Raw genomic sequence first — 17,389 nt, forward strand, 5'->3', positions numbered from 1 at the left:
AGGTGTTCCTAATAATCCTTTAGGTGAGTGTATACGTCGATGCTTTAGAAGAAGACACTCTAAATCAGAGCAACTAACAATATTGAGTGCATACTGTTTCATACTGTAACTTTTCGTATTAGTCCTCAATGAGAATCAAACCAACAACCCTGGCATTACAACTGCGCATTGAGATTGCGTATTGTCCTCGGTATTAGAACATTTTAGATAAAAATAGAATCTTATTTTTCATAGAGGTTATTAAATGTATGATTTCAAAAGGATTTTAAATTTTGCATAAGGACAGATGCTAAATTGTAAAGGTGTAGCCCTCAACTTGTGGGGATTTCCCTTTGATAACAAGAATGAATGATGCACAGCTACTACACACACACATTACTCAAAGGAAATGAGGGCCCTTCACATAAACAAATAGAGAAACACACACATAGACTTTGAACAACATGAAGACATTTTGCACACACGCTCAGGGATTTTAATCTGCTTAACCTGTAAACTATAGTTCTATTTGGTAACAGGGGCCATCTTTGTATCTCAATGAAAAAGTGGTGCAGAAAGGCTAATATTGGCTGAATGCTAAACCCTGCTCATTTGAAAATTTGAAATTGTACATTCTCGTTTTGCCCATCTCTTCTGAGGTTTGTTAGCTAGCATAACAACACCAATAGGCCTTCAACATGTGTTTATCAGCAGGAACTTCACAGAAAACGACACAAAGTGTTATGTTTACTGTAGTAAACCTAAAAATATGACACTAGTAAAGTGTCACGCCATGTAGGAAATTGTTTTCAGAGTGAAGAACATTTCAAAAAAAAAAATCTAACATTTCTAACATACTTTAATGTAAATCTTAGACTAGAGTCACTGTGCTAAACCATTGTGGCTCCACATGATGTCATAGATCAGCTAAAATCCATCAAAATGTCTGGAGTGAATCGTTAACCCTCTACTCCACACCAACTGATGACAGAATGGACCTCAAGGGCATTTAGGAGGAGATGCAACCGTGGGTGTTAATCCAATCATTATCTACAATCTCTTTTAAGGATCTCTACACCTGACACACTGTGGGTGTGTGTGTGCGTGCGTGCGCGCGTGTTCAATGTCTATGGCTGGTTTGCAAAACGGGGAAAGGAACTGTTGCCCCAGTCAATTTCATGTCTCCATTTGTAAGCTAAACGTAGGCCTACTAATGGGGATAGACCCAAGCAGAAATAATAATCCATGAGGTTAACAGGGCAATACACTGGACTGCTACTTGCTTCAAAGGGAAATTCTATTATTATCTTCATCCATACTCAGTTCCTCTTGTAATGTCAGGGTTTTGGGTTAAATTACCACGGGGGTCAGTACTTAGAAAACATGCCAATGTACAGACTTATGTTAAAGTAGCCTTAGATAAGAGTGTCTGCTAAATGACTTCCATGTAAAACGTAAAGGCTAAATGAATAGGCTACAGCCAGAAGCAGAGGCCGTTATAACACACATACAGACACACAGCCAGAGGCAGAGGCCGTTAACACACATACAGACACACATCCAGAGGCAGAGGCCGTTAACACACATACAGACACACAGCCAGAGGCAGAGGCCGTTATAACACACATACAGACACACAGCCAGAGGCAGAGGCCGTTAACACACATACAGACACACATCCAGAGGCAGAGGCCGTTAACACACATACAGACACACAGCCAGAGGCAGAGGCCGTTATAACACACATACAGACACACATCCAGAGGCAGAGGCCGTTAACACACATACAGACACACAGCCAGAGGCAGAGGCCGTTAACACACATACAGACACACAGCCAGAGGCAGAGGCCGTTATAACACACATACAGACACACAGCCAGAGGCAGAGGCCGTTAACACACATACAGACACACAGCCAGAGGCAGAGGCCGTTAACACACATACAGACACACATCCAGAGGCAGAGGCCGTTAACACACATACAGACACACAGCCAGAGGCAGAGGCCGTTATAACACACATACAGACACACATCCAGAGGCAGAGGCCGTTAACACACATACAGACACACAGCCAGAGGCAGAGGCCGTTAACACACATACAGACACACAGCCAGAGGCAGAGCGGCGGAGGCGGAGACTGTGCTCCCCTGTAGCGTTCCTCTACTTCATTAGAATTCAGGGGATGCAGCGTCAGTGTGACTCACCCTGCCCCTCTCCCACCAAAGCACCAGAAGCAGTGAGCTCTATAGCGACAGTCAACATCTAATATTACGCCTCTGACTTCACACAGCAGAGCACTAGATGGCCAACTCACCCAGGATTCTGTTGCCACAGCAACACGGTCCGAGAGCACACCTCTCTCCTTCCCCTCCCTCTTCCTCTCCTCCTTCGTTACACGCTCCCCTTCCCGCCAGTGAACCATGTGACTTTCAGGAAGAGGCATTGCGTCTCTCCCAGACTCATATATAGTCGTTAACCCTATCCTGGCAGAGCTGCTGTCTTGTTAACCAGCTTTACTTTAGCTGAGCTTACTGAGATGTACATCCAAAACCCAAAATATGGAATCACATATATATATATATATGTACATATCCTACCTCATGTGCAGCACAGAAATACCTAGCTGTTAAAAAGTTTTACTACAAATAACGGCCAAACAGTGGCTTTACATTTAAGTCAATCGGCAAACACTGTTACCCATAGTGACTTACAAAAGCAACTGCGTTAATTGCACAACAACATTTTCGTTTTATTTTGAGGGCTTGGTGATTAGAACCAGTGACCTTTCGTTTACTGACCCAAAGCTTTTGACTACTAGGATATTCAACACTAATTTGTACAACCAGACTCATTAATGGAAATTAACACGTGAATGTCCATGTGAAGTAAATATCAAGTCTAAATCAGTTCTTACTGTATGTAGGCCATATAATGTATATACAGAATAGATGCAGGAAACGTCTTTACGCCAAAGGAAAACAGTGTGTAAGTAATAGTTGGTCACGAGCTGCATACATACAGATATGCATATGATGGAAATATGAATTGTCCAGTAGTTTATGGAGACTGTCTGGCAATGACCTCACCTGGACATGGCCTCATCATCTTCCTCTCAGGGGAAACCAGTGGTTTGTGTGTGTGGGTCTATTTTATTATGAATAAACCGTGGGGCCAAATTTTCTGAAATGGCTAAAAACATTGCACATAGGAACATCCCTTGGCTTGGGTATATTGGCCATCCCACGCCCCCTTCTTCATTATTGCTTAATTAAATGCCATCCTGAGGTGTAGACAGTGGGTGATGTCATTTATTTGCATGTGCGTGTGTGTGTATCCCAGTGTTTGTCATCAAGCATCTGTGTGTGTGTGTGTGTGTGTGTGTGTGTATCCCAGTGTTTGTCATCAAGCATCTGTGTGTGTGTGTGTGTGTGTATCCCAGTGTTTGTCATCAAGCATCTGTGTGTGTGTGTTTTACAACTAAAACTCCTTCCTGAGTTCCTAATAGTGAGTGAGGTCATTAATGAAAATGGAGAATCCCTTTCCTGGCGCCATTCATTCATTCACCCCCACCCCCACCCCCACCCCCACCACACACACACACACACACACACCAGACAAAATGTATGAAATGAACAGAGGGGTTGATAGATGTCAGGCCAGCTTCCTCTTCAAGAAACCCCAAGTATTAAAACAATTCACTTTCATACATTTTTTAAATTACTATCCTTTTACTTTAAGGTCACATATCCTTTTACTTCAAAAAGGGAAACAGAATTTAACTACACATAAAAAAATTACTTTGTATATTTTCCATTGTACGATTAATTTCTCTAGCAACAAAGCAGAATAAATGCATTTCATTAGAAAGTGTAAATACATATAAAGAATTGCCTGAACTGTCTCTTGATTATTAAAAATAGGCATTCTATAATATTTCAAATATTCTGGGCCACAAAGAGACATTTTTTAATGATCAGCTCTTCAGGGGTGCAGCTGTTACAGCCGGAAAGACACACAACCCCCTACACTCTTCCATCTCTACCCCAAAATGAGATGACAGTCTGTGTCTCTACTGCACCCACTCACAATTTCTCCCTCCATTCCGCTCCCTAAACTTCTGACAGCACAGTGCTACCAGCCACCAACCAAACAATCCAGAAACATACAGACATATGACTCTTGTGTAGTGGCTCTCAAAAGTATCACAACCCCTGGAATCGTACACAATATATTCGTATTATTTGCTATTTGCTTTAACATGAAAACAAAATGCACGTCTTTAAGAATTTTACCACCGATCAACACAAAAGGTCTGCAATGTCAAATTGAAAAATACTATCTTTAAATTGTTATTGATTACACATGGTTCCCATTCCCACAATCACTGCCTGGGTATGTACCCCTCAGTTTCCTTTGTTCATTCTCGCTGATTGTCATTTTGTTGTACATAAAGGTTCAGTGCCTCACACCTTATCAAGTCCATTTTGATTTCATTTTTTAACACAATAATAACACAATTTGGACAAGTCCAAGGAGAATCAATACTTTTTTGGGCACAATGTAGTAAATATAATATGAGGCATGTTGATGTACATTTTTCATTTAAGTTGATTTAATTTGTGTTTACAAGCCTCAGACATAGCTACCTCATCACAAAAGTGTGGTTTCAAGTAAACTCCGTTACATTGGCAAGCAGCTAATGTCAATTACAGTATTACATCAGCCAAATGTTGGATGTCCTGCAGAGGGGGGGTGGAGGAATACTGGACTGTCCTGGAATCTCCTAGCTGTAAGGAAGGCAAAGAGCCAAGTCAGTTATGTAGACAAGTGGATTTATGGACACCAGAAGCACTGCACAGTCAGTGGTTTAGGATTACTATGTGCAGTATTTACTTGTAGCTGGAACCTAGTGAGGCAAGAAGCAATAAATAAATGATGGAAATGTCAGAGTGTTCTGAAAATAGACAAGGGGAAGACTACAGCATTAAAATACACTATTCAGAGAGAGAGAGAGATTGTAGGGGGACGTAGTTAAATTTTTTATACTTAAAATGCTGATTTGCTGAGAGCCATGGTCTATGTTAGCAGTAAGGCGTGAGTGGGTATATTAGCAAGCTTTTGATTAATAATTATTTTGGAAAGTTGTGGACACTGATGATTTCAGATGTCTAATTGACTTTGTTTTACATGCACAATGGAGGAAAAACCTGGTTGATAAGCAAGTTTCTTTAACTAGTATAGATTTACATTTCACCTTATATTAAGAGAAGGAAATTAAAGAGATGTCAATTCCATAGGCATGAAGATAAAATGGCTATCATAAATAGATGTTTCATCTTGGTATGTAGGGGAATGACCCCCATAAAGATAAAATATTCCCAGAATAACACTAGCTCTATATTCACGTATTACCACAAAATGTAGTCCCCATAAAAAAACATGTTGATTAGAAACAACAGATACAAAAAGCAGACCTCCCAATCACTAGAATGCATCTTAATCAATATACAGTTGTGCTCAAAATGTTACATACCCTTGGAGAATTGGAAATATATGTACCATTTGTAAAGAAAACATGAGTGAGCAGGCAAAACACATGCCTTTTATTTGTTATGGGAGTCACATTCAACTGCAGGTCATAACAGAATGGCACAATCACAAAACAAAACATGGCAACAAAGAAAAAAAAGAAGTGACCCCTGTTGAAAAGTCTGCATACCCTTAGTCCTTAACACTGTGTATTGCCCCCTTAAGCATCAATAAGAGCATGCAGTCTTTTGTAATAGTTGTCTATGAAGCCCCAAATTCTTGCAGGTGGTATAGCTGCCCATTTGTCTTGGCAAAATGCCTCAAGGTCATGCAAAGTCTTTGGTCTTTTGCATGAACCGCACGTTTGAGATCTCCCCAGAGTGGCTCAATGATATTAAGGTCAAGAGACTGTGATGGCCACTACAGAACCTTCACCTTTTTCTGCTGTAACCACTGGAGGGTCAACTTGGTCATGTGCTTAGGGTCATTGTCATCCTGGAAAGTCCAAGAGCGTCCCATGCGCAGCTTTCATGCAGAAGAATGCAAATTGTCTGCCAGTATTTTCTGATAACATGCTGCATTCATTTTGCCATCAATTTCTCAAGATTCCCCATGCCTTTAGAGATCCCCCCCATGCTTCACAGTGGGGATGGTATTCTGTTCACTATATGCCTTGCTGACCCCTCTCCAAATATAGCGCTTATGGTTGTGACCATAAAGCTCTAATTTGGTCTTGTCACTCCCAATTAGTGTGCCAGAAGCTGTGAGGCGTGTCAAGGTGTTGTCACACATAATGTAACCAGGCTTTTTTGTGGCATTGGCGCAATAAAGGCTTCTTTCTGGCAACTCGGCAATGTAGCTAATTTTTGTTCAATTATCGTCATGTTGTGCTCCTTGAAACAACCACACTGTCTTTTTCCAGAGCACCCTGTATTTCACCAGTTACCTGTGGGTTTTATTTTGTATCAGGAACAATTCTTCTGGCAGTTTTGGCCGAAATATTTCTTGGTCTACCTGACCTTGGCTTGGTATTAAGAGATCCCTGAATTTTCCACTTCTTAATAAGGGATTGAACAGAACTGACTGGCATGGCTTTGGATCAATCAATCAATCAATCAAAATGTATTTATAAAGCGCTTTTTACAACAGCAGTTGTCACAAAGTGCTTTACAGAGACACCCGGCCTTAAACCCCAAGGAGCAAACAACAGTAGTGTTGAATTTCAGTGGCTAGGAAAAACTCCCTAAGAAGGTCGAATTTTAGGAAGAAACCTAGAGAGGACCCAGGCTCAGAGGGGTGACCAGTCCTCTTCTGGCTGTACCGGGTGAGATATTAAGAGTCCAATTGGAATAATAAATAAATTTCTCTTGGCTAAATCCAGAGTATATTTGATTTTAGACTAGGTCAGAAGTATGACCAGGTGGACAAGGACAGGAACAGCAACGGTCCCCCCAAACCAGGTAATCCGCAGGTGTGGACCAGGACCTCATCTCCTTCTAAAATTTAAAATTGGAGGAAACTGAGAAAAGTTAGTAGTACATCCCTCATGTCCCCCAGCACAATAATATAGCAGCGTAACACCTTGGAAACTGAGATGGATATCTTTTTATATACTTTTCTATCTTTATTAAGTTTCATTACCTTGTTATGCAGGTCTTTTGACAGTTATTTTCTGCTCCCCATGGCTCAGTATCTAGCCTGCTCAGTGCATCCAGGTGAGAGCTAACAAACCCATTGACTATTTATATACAGACACTAATTGCAATTTAAAAAGCCACAGGTGTGGGAAATTCACGTTTAATTGACATTTTCACCTGTGTGTGTCACCTTTTGTGTCTGTAACAAGGACAAACATTCAAGGGTATGTAAACTTTTGATCAGGGCCATTTGGGTGATTTCTGTTATCATTATGATTAAAAAAGGAGCCAAACAACTGTGATAATAAATTGCTTCATATGATCACTGTCCTTAAATCAAAGTTCTGTCATATTTTCAAAATCAATGCCAAAATCTCACAATTTCTGCCAGGGTGCGCCCACTTCTGAGCACAACATATCAAGTTACTATTTAATAGTTCACTTTAAAGGTTTTCATGTTTGTTGTTAAAATGGTGAAAATAAATTAATGGTTTGCTTACAAATTCTCTACCATTATAACGCACAGCTTTTTCCAGTGACAATACCTATACATGGATGCATAGGAAGAACCAGTTACTACTACAGTACTACACTAGCCACATTTATCTCTGTACCATCAGGAAATAAATTCCTGATGGTACATCCCCTTTTGATTCTGAGATTAGGCTAGACCAAACCCTTATGATTCTGAAATGTCTGGACATCCCCTTTTGAATCTGAGATTAGGCTAGACCACAGGTGTCGAACCGGTTCCACAAAGGGCCGAGTGTCTGCAGGTTTTTGGTTTTTCCTATAAATTGGTTCCTAGTTCATACCTACACAACCAGGTGAAGGTAGAAACTAACCAATCAGTGACCTAATTAACCAATCAAGTACAAGGAGAGAGCAAAAACCTGCAGACACACGGCCCTCCGTGGAACCGGTTTGACACCTCTGGGCTAGACCAAACCCTTTTGATTCTGAAATGTCTGGACATCCCCTTTTGATTCTGAGATTAGGCTAGACCAAACCCTTTTGATTATGAAATGTCTGGACCATCTGCTTTTGATTCTTACACGTCTGAAAAGATGTTGGCTTAAATGGAATATCAGTTCAAGTTGATGTGCACACCATGTGTGCATGATGGATTTAAACACACACCCCAAGAGTTGCTCTGACCCTGACCTTCACTGGCCTCAGTTAATTCAGTTGTAGAGAGAAGATGAGAGCTCAGAGTCTCTGAATGTTAAATGTAATACTACATTGGATAATCTGCGTTCATTAACCAGTGCCAACAACATAAAAATATCCATGGGCCAGGAAAAAATCAATAACTTGAACCAGAATATCAGTACTATCAAATGTTTCTTGGAATATGCACACAGACAAATATTTATAAGCTAGCTACGGCTCTGAAACAATGACAGAAATAGTTAAAATAATCATGATCAATCACCAATACAATCTCACTAAGAAGATCTCAATAAACCTAGTTAACCTGCTGCCCTGATACTTCAAGCCAATATCAACAACATTATCCCCATTAATGAGTGTGGTCAATGCCATAGCGGGAATACAGTTCATTGCAATAGCATTTAAATACCAGCAACTAAGCAACATTTTATAGTACCCCATTTTCACCCATGGCAACAACTCCCAATGGATTTGGGAAAGTTGAAGCCCACGTCAATCCTTCCACCTAAGAATTTACTGTATGCCATGCCATAAAGGGTTTTTCCACACTGCTCGTCAAACCAGGGAGATCTGCAAGTCAACATGTTTGAGGGCACGGTGATGCATATGTCAATCTCAGTTAGCTTTTCATGCTCCGAAACCACACTTACAGGTAATCTTAACTGCTTCTGTTAGGGGGCAGTGAAACAATGTAGCCCCATTAATTTCAACAAAGGGAAGCGTGGCGGGCTAAGGGACAATTGGGCGATTCAGGCATGATGTGGGAGCATGAACAGGGTGGAACCAAAGTTATAAAAGTCATAACTTAATTCAAATATGACCCTTACAACTGACCAATAGAATATTGTTATATGTAGCTTCCAGGCTCTTTGTGTTTGCCGTCTGTTGATACCTGACTCTATCTAGAATGATTGTTAAAGTTTGCTAGAACCAGTACGAGTGCAGCGCTAGCATGGATATCTGCATTTCCAGCTATATTAACATAAACGGAGAGTGTCACTAGGGCACAACGTATCCGCTCCCCCACTACAGCAATCTGCATTGCCCATGGTAATCTGCATTGCCCACTACAGCAATCTGCATTGCCCATGGTAATCTGCATTGCCCACTACAGTAATCTGCATTGCCCATGGGGCTTCCCAACCAGTTGTCAACCTTGATGGTGGTGGTCAGCTTGGTGCTACGAAAGAGCACCTTAGAACACTGCCACCGGAACACTATTCCTCAGATGAATATTACTGTTTTGGAAGTTGGTATACGACAATAAATGAGTTTGATGCTCAATTTAAGCACATCTTTCTGTTGCAGTGGTCCAGTCCCATGGCTAAGCTTGTGCACATGCTTAGGATTCTGACATGCCCTTGTGTTCTCTTGAATGGGGTTTCCCCTAGCTGCTCTAGAGAATGATGTCATCGCTGGGAAGGTTTAAGCCAGTATCTGGGCTTAATCCGGGATTTAGGGGTTTTGGCACTCAATAAGGGTCACAGACAACAATTTGTAAAGACACATGGAGAGAGCTCACGTGGGATCATTACAGCAACATTTTAAGATAGTCCCTTTCCATGTCAGCCACTGTCTAATTCAACACAGCATCTAATTCTGATAAGTGAACTTGAGCGAGTGTTGAAGTGTCTCTTGGTTCTCTCTCAGCTCAAAAACTCTCCTTTGTTGAGCCTTAGGCTACTGTTTAAGCAGTTATGTTAATACAAGTGGATGTCACTATAGGCCTAACTTTTATGACAAAATCAAGTAATGTTGCTTTCATGACATACAGACAGCTATAGGTCTTTGAATTGCATGGTGGATCTATAATTGAAAATTTGTTGTGGAATTCCACTAAGCATGATTCTCTGTACACAAATGTTGATGTTAAAACTGTATCCATTCTGATTTAAAATGTCTGGTAAATGAGTCATTGTGTCCACTGTGCTAACACGTATGTCCAAGAAATTTAAATTAACCATAACACAGCTATCAACTTTTCAATCATAGAAGTGGGTCACAACAATGAGCTCACCAAAAACACTCCCTCGATTTGCATCTGCGGCAGACGGGATCTTTGAGATTATACACCGATTAACATCAAGGCCTGTAGAGAGTGGATAGCCGAAGAGTTAATTAATAGGGTTGGAAGAGATTTAGTCTGCCTGCGGCCTGACCGACCTAAAGCTGCATGATTTGCGGATGACATCATTTTCATAACCTCACACCGGCTGATCTACGGTAGCCGGCCACACAACAGAACGCACAGTAATCCAGCCGTCCCGTTACCTGCTGTTGGTTGTTCAACTCCGGTCGCTCGTCACAGCACGACATCACTCCTGATTGGAGGAGCGCATCACATAACCAGTGCAGCATAGTACGGGATTCATGTAGCACTGGTCCTGGGCGTTATGAAGTTCGCAAGGATCAGCAAGCCATACGTAACGCCCCGGATCAGAGCTAGAGCTTCAGGCTAGCCGCTAGGCTTCATCCCGCCCCCTCAGCACATCTCTTCGTCACTGCTAGACACACGCCCCATGCCTCTCTCCTCCTTCGCTTAGTTACGGTAGGTGAGAAAGACACAATATAAAACGGACAAGGGCTTAGGGAGAAGGACAGCTTCGCCAAACACAACATCTCTTCACATCAGAGGCAGAAAAAAATAAGGACCTATTATCGCATCACCATCGGGACCGGAACAGAGATTTCGTTCAGCCTTAATAGAAATCATAAGACCATCGCTTAAGAGGCTATTCGAGAATGATCTTTGCGGAAGAATAGTGGGTGCTGAGTCGAGTCGCGCGCGGTGACATTGATTATATAAACAAAACGAGAAAAGCACGATGATCACTGTTTTAAACGGCTGCGTCGGAATCAAATTAAATAAATTGCAGCCTAAATGTACAATTAACAACAATGCAGTTTGAGACTTGAGCTTGCTATATTTGCTAAAGGTAGGTAGGCTACGTTATGTTAAACAAATGCATTACATGCTTTTGGTTACAGCAATTTACGCACAGGGAATGTTGAGCCTATAGGGGGCTTGCAAAGTCACATTGTAATGTTAATAATCCAGTTGTCAATGTTATTGCGTAAAGCGATGCATATGCTATCGCATAGATTATGCAAAGACTATGTTGAGGGTGCATTTGGCGCAAGGGTCGGGTAGAAGGAGTAAAGCCAATTCGTGCGGTAGAGGAGGTCGTTACACTAAACCGCCCGGCCAATACATACTGCACTGCATTTCCACTAGCAGCTGCTGCCGCTGTTACTCAAGCGGACATGGTCATTAAGAATCAAATCTATGGTACGAAATTATATAGTCTTAATCTAAGATGTAACGGGCAGGTTTCCTTCCACTACTTAAACAAATCTGAATATAACGCATCGAAAACTGCAGGTGAATGTGGCTGTTGTCTGTAGTGAGACTCTGACTCTGGTCTGTTCAGTTTTAAACGGAGCGTATTAGATAAGCAACATGGTTTGGCCTATAAATAATTAATAGGACTGACATTTAGCTAGTGCTTGGAATTAGTTTTTTGTGTTTCTGCCAGGAATATTTTTTGATTGTGTTCCTGACTCAGATGTTTTGGGGGTTCTGTGTGCTGGATAGAGATCCTGTGAATTTTTTGTTTGTTTGTAAAAACCTAACTTTTGTTGGTTTGTAAAAACCTTAAATATATATCAAAAAAATTAGTACAACTTTGCAGTCAACTGGTGAGGAATTTTGGCACAATGTGTGCTATCCATGGTCCTGAAGTTAGCTTGGAAAAAGGTTTTTTCTGTTTGATAGTATGCATGCAGCTTGTGTCCAGATAATGAAGCCATTAGAAATGTGGAGTGAGAAGGCCAATTATATTAGACACTCACCTTTGCATCGCCAGGCTCTCTCTCAGAACAGAGGGAATGGAAAATAGGGAAAATGTGCTTATGAATTATCAGGCTTTGATTTGGTATCCAGATCTGGCTATGATTATTTTGTTGAACGGCTACCAAAGGAATGTTATCATGAAGTTTAGTGTGTATACATCATTAGTAATAATGTAGCCTAGAAGACAGTGTAAGAGGAAAATGTGTTCCTATTCTCTGTGGACTGTTGTAGGGGGTGTCTGTCCTTGGGGACCCCCAAGCTTTGTAGAGCAGCTACTCACTCGTGTTCCTCATTACTAACAGCAACACACGATCTGCTGTCCTATTAAAGTGGCACTGATCTATTAACACACATATCTCCCTTATCTTCCTGGGATGCATATGAGAGACAACAAAGGAACCATGCACAGTGTTAAGTTTCTTCATACTGTGACAGCCAACATTATCTTTAACTGAACTATGACTAAATACTTCAGTAATATTATTATTTTCCAAATGAAAGTGAAAATGTCCTTGCAAAGACCTGAACAATCTGAATATGATAAAACTGCACCCAAAATGAAAGGACAAGCTTCATCTTTATACTTCAGTCAGCGTTGATTAGTCTGTGTATGTGTGTTATTATTACCATCACAATGTCTACATCTCATTGAAGACTGGTCATATCAGGAATAGTTGTTGACATGGTAACCAAAATCCCATTTTGTCTTCAGTGCCTCTGTTACAAGTAGCCAATGTAAAACATAAGTTGTTTCAAGGTTGCTATCGACAGGAGGTAAACTCTAGTTGTATGTAATAATGACTCTCCTTCCTCTTCTCACAGGCCGGCCTTCCTCTCCCGGGCCCTGACCAACAGTCAGCCAGACAGACCAGTCCCAGGGGTTCCTCAGGTTTCTATGACCCCAGCTCTCGATGGCCTGCATCACAGAGACCCGCGCCCCGTCCCCTTCCCTCTCTGGGTTCAACACCCCTCTCTCAGAGCACAACCCTCCTTTCCGGGGCCGTCTTGAAGATACCCCTGCCTGCACCCCTGAGATGGACTTGACCCCAACCCAGTGTGTCCTCCGGAATGTACTATCCATGGACACCGGGGGGGCTCTGGAGCCTGGGGGTGGGGGGGGTGGCGGCCATAACGGAGGACACACCTGTGGTGGCCATAGCCCCACGCCCAGCGAGGAGCAGCAGGAGCACTTTGCCAACAGTGTGTTGAAGCTACACGAAAATGGGGAAGGAGGGGAGAGGACAGAGGGAGAGGGCCAGGACGCAGAGGGAGGGGCAGTCCGGAACCAGGGGGATGATGTGAGACTGCTGTCGGGAGGCAGCGGAGGCTTTCTGGAGGGACTGTTTGGGTGTCTCAAGCCGGTCTGGACCATGATTGGCAAGGCTTACTCCACCGAACACAAGCACAACTTGGAAGGTAAGAAAATGGATTCCTGCAGTTTGTCCTGACCAACTAACCTGAGCAGGAACCAACAATACAAATTAAACTGTTACGTATAAAACTATTGATATAGATGAGGGGGAAATCCTGTGTAATGTAAACCACGCAGGTAGTGCAGTAATACTGTACATTTCCACTTCATTAATGATTCAAGGGAAACAGCCCAAATTAAAAATGTCCATAATAAAAAGTGTCAATATTATTACTATTTTTTTGTTCTTTAGGCTCCTTCACACTGAGCCTTTTTCTCTAATTTGTTATGTAGAACTCGTTGGATGGGATCTTCCAATTCTTCCATGTAGAATTGTTTCAGATTCTTAAGATATTTTGGTTGGTTCCTTTAGCCATTGGAAAATGTTGATTTAGTGGTTTAATAACCATTTCATTTCATTGTGAATTTTAATGGCTACTCAGTGAGATCCACTTACAGGGTACTCTGTAAAGTTCATAAGGCGTTGACCTTCACAAGAGACACATGACCAGTGGAAATCAAACAACCCCATGACATTAAAGATCTAGAAATATATTTTACAAAAATCAAATAACCCCATGACATTAAACATCTAGAAATATATTTTACAGAAATCAAACAACCCCATGACATTAAAGATCTAGAAATATATTTTACAGAAATCAAATAACTTCATGACATTAAAGATCTGGAAATATATTTCACAGAAATCAAATAACCCCATGACATTAAACATCTAGAAATATATTTTACAGAAATCAAACAACCCCATGACATTAAAGATCTAGAAATATATTTTACAGTTGCTTCAATGCATTTAGGGGTGTGGTCCTGGTCAAGACAATCTCCAAACTGAATGTCAGAATGGGAAAGAAAGGTGATTTAAGCAATTTTGAGCGTGACATGGTTGTTGGTGCCAGATGGGCCGGTCTGAGTATTTCACAATCTGCTCAGTTACTGGGATTTTCACGCACAACCATTTCTAGGGTTTACAAAGAATGGTGTGAAAAGGGAAAAACATCCAGTATGCGGCAGTCTTGTGGGCGAAAATGCCTTGTTGATGCTAGAGGTCAGAGGAGAATGGGCCGACTGATTCAAGCTGATAGAAGAGCAACTTTGACTGAAATAACCACTCGTTACAACCGAGGTATGCAGCAAAGCATTTGTGAAGCCACAACACGCACAACCTTGAGGCGGATGGGCTACAACAGCAGAAGACCCCACCGGGTACCACTCATCTCCACTACAAATAGGAAAAAGAGGCTACAATTTGCACAAGCTCACCAAAATTGGACAGTTGAAGACTGGACGAATGTTGCCTGATCTGATGAGTCTCGATTTCTGTTGAGACATTCAGATGGTAGAGTCAGAATTTGGCGTAAACAGAATGAGAACATGGATCCATCATGCCTTGTTACCACTGTGCAGGCTGGTGGTGGTGGTGTAATGGTGTGGGGGATGTTTTCTTGGCACACTTTAGGCCCCTTAGTGCCAATTGGGCATTGTTTAAATGCCACGGCCTACCTGAGCATTGTTTCTGACAATGTCCATCCCTTTATGACCACCATGTACCCATCCTCTGATGGCTACTTCCAGCAGGATAATGCACCATGTCACAAAGCTTGAATCATTTCAAATTGGTTTCTTGAACATGACAATGAGTTCACTGTACTGAAATTGCGCACGTAGAATTAAGGCAGTTCTGAAGGTGAAAGGGGGTCAAACACAGTTTTAGTATGGTGTTCCTAATAATCCTTTAAGTGAGTGTATTTTACAGTCGTTTTTCTTCTCTGCTAAAGCATTTTAATTGTGATGCCAAAATGAGTGTGCGTGGCCAACAAGCCCTATTTTCATGTCATCTGACCAAAGCACTGGTTCCAATACCTGTGCCAATTCTATTTAGCAAAATAGTTACATGGAAATAGATATTTTCATTCATGCATTCAGTTTGTTGTCAAAATTATAAATGCATGAGCAAAAAAGAATGCCATACGTACTCTAAAACATGGTGGTAGATATTTGTTGTGGAGCTCCACTGGTCCTGGGGCCTTGTTAAGGTGAATGGCATTATAAGCCTTACCGAGCAAAGAAAGAGTCTCTGCCAGGAAGTAGTCTGATGTTAGGCAGTAAGTCTTATTGCATGTCAATGCCTCACACATCAAAATCAAAATAGAGTGGTTCATTTAACAAACCTCTAAAATTAGCAATGGCCATCTCAGTCTCCAGACTCTCCAACTCTATTGAAAACCTGAGGACATAAGTACTAACTGAATGATTTCAAGGACCTCAAAAAAATTCAGTATGGAGTGATGGAATAAGATCAGTTTCAATGTGTTTTCCAACTTCATACAAAAAGTTATAGTAAATTTATAGCAGGAAACTCTTAGCAAGGGGAGGGTTGAAAACATATTTAAAACAAGTGAAACTACTTTTGGGGGTGGGGGGGGGTACAGTTAAGGTGTTATGATGGTTAATTCCCCTTGATCACCAGTAGTACAACATATTCCAATTGCAGTATAGTTCTGCCTGTGTTGTTGTTTTTATTTTTATCATCATTATCAAGGGTGCCAATCATTTGTTGGGGACATTTTGTGGACACTAAACAATTGAAAAAGAAATCATAAATCTGCAGTTACAGATATATAACATGTAGTTCCCTAACATCCCTAAGATACTGTAACACTGTCAGTTAGGAACACTTTTGAAGACCCATTTTGAAGACCCGTCTTCATCTTTTGTCTAGAATACTTCTGAATTCTGTTGTTGAATTTGATCAAAATGTAGGATACTGTAACATCATCTAAAAAATTCTGTGAAGTGCCGTTCACTCCTGGCAGACTGTTTATATTCACACTTTATCCTGTACTGTGTTGAACTTACGTACCTACATCACTTTCCAGAGGTAGAATCAGGGTTCTCAGCAGATGAAAACCTTTGGTTTCTTGTTAGATGAATAGGTTCCATAGGGTTCTGGATCATATCTGCTGGTTTCTGATATTTCTGCAAGTTCAAAGTTTTGGTTTCAGCCATTTTTCCTTTAATTTATTTGTAGATATTCATACTAACTTTGCATTATATATTATCATCTGTGTGTGGGTCCCTGCATGTGCATGTGTGTGTAACGGCAGATCTGTGTCTATGTGAGAGTGTGTGCGTGTGTGCGTGTGAGCGTGTGTGTGTGTGCGTGTGAGCTGGTGTTTGATGCTGCTGTGTGTGTTGACTGAGATGAAAGGTGTCGGGTCAGTGTGTGGTATTGAATAATGTATGAGTTAGATTTTGTGGAGAGGGTCCCAGGGGAGACCAAAGCTATTGTAGCATCCAAGCTGCAGACAAAAACAGGCCTTCATCCCTGCCTGCCTGCATCTCACATACACGCACCCACGTGCACATGCACGCACACACTGCATGAACATGCACACAGTCGTGAATACACATGGATGGATAAGGAAATTAAATGGAGGAAAAACGCCCTCTGAAGCTTTTTATGGACTAGTCCTACGCTGTCTCCATCTATCTCTCAATTGCTCAATCTCTCCCTAACTCTCTCCTCTCTCTCTGCCTCTTTCTCTCCCTCCATCTATCGCTCAATCCCTCTGTGCTCTGGTTCCCTCTCTTACATCTTTCTCAGACCCTTTGCCTCTGTCTCCTACATCTCTGCTTTGTTTCTGTCTCCTACATCTCTGTTTCTGTCATTTATTTATTCCTATTTTTTCCAAGACTCTTGAGCTTTGCCCTCTACATTCCTTGCTTGTACTGTACATAATGTTCCCCCTCTGAATCCCTCTAAGAAGAGGTAAAGAAGT

The 17,389-nt window shown here is 41.5% G+C and overlaps 1 protein-coding gene and 1 long non-coding RNA gene across 7 annotated transcripts in view; one reads left to right on the top strand and one right to left on the bottom strand.

The window, feature by feature from the left end:
• LOC105030567 (mitogen-activated protein kinase kinase kinase 12) overlaps positions 1 to 17,389 on the top strand; it is a 57,970-nt gene that overhangs the window by 18,577 nt on the left and 22,004 nt on the right. For 3 of the 6 annotated variants that reach the window (XM_013131894.4, XM_020045129.3, XM_010904501.4), the window contains exons 1-2: positions 10,877 to 11,258; positions 12,998 to 13,591. In XM_013131894.4, the coding sequence (XP_012987348.3) occupies positions 13,087 to 13,591 (505 nt within the window). In that variant the 5' untranslated portion in view covers positions 10,877 to 11,258; positions 12,998 to 13,086. The other 3 variants (XM_013131896.4, XM_034287444.1, XM_013131895.4) reach the window with 3 other exon arrangements.
• Positions 4,542 to 10,724, bottom strand: LOC117592938. The gene is made up of 3 exons (XR_004574673.1): positions 10,594 to 10,724; positions 10,340 to 10,411; positions 4,542 to 4,770 (listed from the first exon to the last, which is right to left on the bottom strand). It is a non-coding gene; the product is annotated as an uncharacterized LOC117592938 (long non-coding RNA).

The sequence above is a fragment of the Esox lucius genome, chromosome 17 (genome assembly GCF_011004845.1).
Source record: "Esox lucius isolate fEsoLuc1 chromosome 17, fEsoLuc1.pri, whole genome shotgun sequence".
NCBI classification, from domain to species: Eukaryota; Metazoa; Chordata; class Actinopteri; order Esociformes; family Esocidae; genus Esox; species Esox lucius.